Raw genomic sequence first — 4,606 nt, 5'->3', positions numbered from 1 at the left:
TCCATATAAATTAGGAAAATCCTATAGGCCTAGTTGGAAATTTAAACCCTACCTACTGCCCAACAATTAATGCCTTCATGATTAAAGGTAGAAGCCATATATATATATATATATATATATGTATATATATAAATATATTATATATTTGACTAAATAATTAATCATTATCTAAATTTTGTTTTCTTTTTAAAAAGTCATTTTCACCTTTTTAATGAATTTATGAACCAAAATCATTAATCTAATAGGCCAAAATAGTTTGATTTTCAAAATTTTCATGCATATTTAACTTTTAACTACCCTATATTAGCTTTTAATATATAGCTAATTAGTCCTTAACTAGCTCATATTATTTTGTGCAAAACCACGGGCGCCCGACATTCCCCTACAATCCCTACAACATGGTCACGTTACTTACTTCTTGCTTCTAAGAGTGAACACTATCCCCACAAACCAACACGAGCCATTTCAACATGTTTTATCTTAAATTGCTCTACGCAAACCATGCTTAACTCTGAAGTTCCTATGATCGAGGTATGATATAAGTAGCAACTTTCATTTCCTTTAAGTTTTTTTTAGTCATTCTATCTTCAAGATCACTCTCATTCAAATGTGGTGTACTCTTCATTTGCTTAGTTATCATACTTCCCTACTAATGTACGAGTCACACATGTGAAACGAATTAATCAATAAGTTAACAACAACCGACAAAGATGATGATTACAACATTTAAAATTTCAGAGGTATGATTGTGACTAACGTTATAATTCATCGACGACCAATGCAATTTCTTACCCTATTGTTTTTTTTTATATATATATATATATATATATATAAAAAGGTAAGAAGAAGCATGAAGTCAGTGGTGGAGAGGGTCCAAAAAGAAGAAAGAAGAAGAGAAGAAAATTCTACAAGGCTATAATGTAAAAGGGAAGTCTAAATTGTGAGGTGAAAATGAAAAAGGTAAAGAAATAAAAAGTAAAAAGGTAAAAAACATATGGTCCCAACAAAGTAAATTCAAAAGAATGACTCAAAAAACAAACCTTTTTCTTCTTCTTCTTCTCCTTCTTCCTCCTTTTACTTATGCACACACTTAAAATCATGAACAACAACATCAAAAAAAAAACATTAACTAACTTCCATGAACTGTTTAAGGAACACATAACCTTGTTTAACACGAATGTTACCAAAATAAGGAAAAAAAACACAGGGTTTGTGTGTGTTTGTCTGTGTGTTTGTGTCTGTGTGTGTATGATAGATTGATTTGGATATGGATTTTGGAAGAGTGAGAGGGACGAGTGACTGAGCATGAAGAAAAGCAAGTGTGGCACTGAAAAACATGGTGGTTTTTTAATAAGCATTTACGTTTTACAAAGGAACACAAATGCAATGAAAACGACCCAACAACTTTCTCTTTCCTTTTTTATTTTTATTTTTTTATCTTCCTATATATCTTTTTAAACCATTTTTTTTTAACCTTCTTTCCTTTTAATTTGCATTAGGATGGTCCCCAAAAAACAAGAAATAATACTGTGTTTCTCCTTCAACCCTCCATGTTTGTATGCCTATTTCCACTTATTTCAGACCCCTCCATTTATGATATGGGTCCATCTCCCCTCCCCCAAAAACCCATCTCAAAACTACACTCTTTTTCGGGTTTCCGTTTATCATTAAGTTTTGATCGAGCTTTCTTCTCTTTTGGGCTTTCCCTCAAAATTTTAAAATGCTTCTACTAAAGAGAGGTTTTCGTTCACCTCATTCACCCCTTGTTGACACTCTCAGTCTCTTCAGGGGTACTCTCGGTTGATAATACATTATAATAAAAAAGAAAGTTGAGAAAAAATGTTTGTTCTTCCAACACAATAATGAGTGATTCTTTTTATTATTGTACTTTTGAAGAATGCAAATAATGGGATTTTTTTCTTTGCTACTAAAAACCAACATAAATTATTAAAACCTAACACCTCAAGTTTTTCGTCCCTCGAGATACTGCAATAATCATAGCATACAATAATTCAATGAAAATCATGAGTAAAAGAAGAAAAAAACCCCACATATAGATATAAACAACAAAACCAAACCCAACTCAAGTTTTAATTCAATTCTTCATCTTGGCTCACATTTTATGATATGATCTTCTTCAATGTTGCCACAAATTATTTGAACATCAACTTAGAACAATGAAGAACTGTAATTTGAATAATGTCTTTTTTTTTTTTTTTTTTTTTTTTTTTTCACTCTCCATCACCTTCTGTTGTAGCGGATGACATGTAGCTAATGGCCAATGAGGTCTCCTCCGGTGTAACGGAGCTCATATGGAAGTGTAGCCGACAAGTTTGGCAAGTGATTTCCATAATGGTGGAGCTCATTTTCCTTGTGGCTTCTTCCTTCAAGATCCTAGCTTTTTCCAACTCTGCTTGAGCTTGTTGTCGTATCATTTTCGCATTTGCGAACTCGACCTCGGCGATCTCGATCTGTCGTTTCGCCTCTCGTCGTGCTTCTTCTGCGTAAGCTTTCTCGGCGATCGCCAAATCGAGCTGACGCTCTTCCTTCGCCTCCTTGTTTGACCCAATTGAGAGTTTAAGAAACGCCGAGCTTGGAGATGAAAGATGAAGCTCGAGATCATGGTGATTCGGGAAATTAATGTTGATGTTTCGATCTAAGTTCGATGATAAAATTGGAAACCCTCGTAATGGTGTAGCCATTTGAAAGCTATGATCGGTGCTGGTCGAGGCGCCGGTGTAAGAAATCGATCGTGAGTAGGGTTGTAGTAATGGTGGTGGTAGCAACGGCGGCGGTGCATCGGACCTCAGCTGCCGGAGATTACAAGCATCTTGGTGTTCTATGAAGCTCTCCACTCTGAAAAATAGTATGTAATATTAGTTATCAATACAATTCAACCTAAACATTACCTTATTTCTTCCATCTCAAGTTATCCAAAGGCTCGAAAAACGAAAGTCGAAGCTAAAAGAATGTAGTCGATAATTTTATATCGAAAAGTTAAAAATTGGGAAGCGGGTATTGAATTTAAGATTAAAATGGACAATATCATATGCAAAATTCGAGAAATTCGTAATGCTAAATTAGGTGGAACTGGTTATTCTGCTTTTTCTCGAATACTCGGATTCAAATATCTATGAACACGAACGATAAAATTGAAAAGTTAGAGAGAGAGAGAGGACCTAGAAAAGACACGGCCACAATCACAAGAGTGGCCACGAGTGCCACAAGTTTTGAGATGAGCTTTGAAATCAGAATGAACAGCATAAGCCTTAGAGCATTTGTCACAAACCCAATGCTTTTGATTGCTATGCTTTCTCCGGAAGTGTTTTTTGATACCGACGAGGTCACCAAGGGCATGGCGAGGGTCATGGTGGAGACAAGTGGGTTCAGGACAAACGAACACCTTTTTCTTGACTGCCTCCGCCGTCTCCGCTCTCTTGAGTAGCTTCCACGGCACCTTGTGGCGGCGGCGGTGCATTTGAAGATTCTGATCCCTTTGGAACCCTTGGTTGCATATTTCACAAACATACCGATCCGATTCCAAAAGGGTTTTTGGCGATAAGGAAACCACTTCAGCATCTGGATCTAATGCAACAACACAAAAGTGAATTCAAAGTTTGAATTTTTATGAGATGGGTATGGATAAAAATTGAAAAAGATTAAAACTTTGGATTGAAAATGGGTTAAATGGGTTAAATTTGGTTAAAATTTACCTGGGGTTCCTGCTGGTCTTCTCTTTCTTTTACTGGTGACCCCATGGTCAGAATTGGGTGGAGGAGGTGGAGAACCACCAGAAGAAGAAGCTGTAGCAGCTGCAGAAGAAGAAGAAAGTTTCAACATGGAGTGGTTTGGATGATGATGATGATGAAGAAGAAGAAGAAGAAGAATCTTGCAATATCTATCTAGAGAGAGAGAGAGAGAAAAAGAAAAGGAGAGAATTGGGAGTTTTGTAGGGCAAAATGAAGAATTGAGAGGGTGTTGTTATAAAAGGTTTTGATATTGAGAAAAGGGAGAGAGAGAGGAAAAAGATGATAAAAGGAGATAATTGGGAGGATGGGGCTGCTGCCTCCTCACCACCACCACCGAGATGACATTAGCTTCAAATGTTTCGGGCCCCCCCTTCCCCTCCCCCTTTCATTTCTCTCTCTCAATTACCAACAAAAAAACATATATCCTCTTTTTTTTTTTCCTACCCTTTGTAAAAAAATAAAAACAACAAACCATGCACGTGACATTCTCTCTCTTACCACGTGCCCTTCTTTCAAAATTCATTATCATCTCACGTGTCTGCTCATGTCCCAAATTGGTTGTACAGGAGAACAAAAGACCCTCTGTAAGAGTGTGGAAAGCTTCCCCACAGACGCGTTTTAAAGCTTTAGGAGAAGCCCAAATAAGACAGCGTTTTAAAGCCTTAGGAGAAGGCCAAATAAGACAATATTTGCCTATGTTAAGAATAGAGAGGTACAATTGCAACTAACTTTCATATCAGTGCAACACTAAGTTTGTTGGAGATGGAAATATACCACATAGAAAAGAAGGGAGAAACTATTCACTATTGTTGTGTTTGACATACCAACTTCGATGTTTGAGTTAGGTAGATGAATTT

At 36.5% G+C, this 4,606-nt stretch overlaps 1 protein-coding gene across 1 annotated transcript; it reads right to left on the bottom strand.

The window, feature by feature from the left end:
* Positions 1 to 2,029: 2,029 nt before the first annotated feature.
* Positions 2,030 to 4,081, bottom strand: LOC111791620 (zinc finger protein SHOOT GRAVITROPISM 5). Its single transcript, XM_023673025.2, has 3 exons — positions 3,714 to 4,081; positions 3,180 to 3,585; positions 2,030 to 2,856 (listed from the first exon to the last, which is right to left on the bottom strand). The coding sequence occupies exons 1-3, from the start codon at positions 3,838 to 3,840 to the stop codon at positions 2,232 to 2,234; spliced, it is 1,158 nt and encodes a 385-aa protein (XP_023528793.1). The 5' UTR covers positions 3,841 to 4,081; the 3' UTR covers positions 2,030 to 2,231.
* Between the last annotated feature and the right edge of the window lie 525 nt (positions 4,082 to 4,606).

The sequence above is a fragment of the Cucurbita pepo genome, chromosome 1 (assembly GCF_057944985.1).
Source record: "Cucurbita pepo subsp. pepo isolate OVF chromosome 1, ASM5794498v1, whole genome shotgun sequence".
Taxonomy (NCBI): Eukaryota; Viridiplantae; Streptophyta; class Magnoliopsida; order Cucurbitales; family Cucurbitaceae; genus Cucurbita; species Cucurbita pepo.
This window is presented reverse-complemented; position numbering and strand designations above follow the sequence as displayed.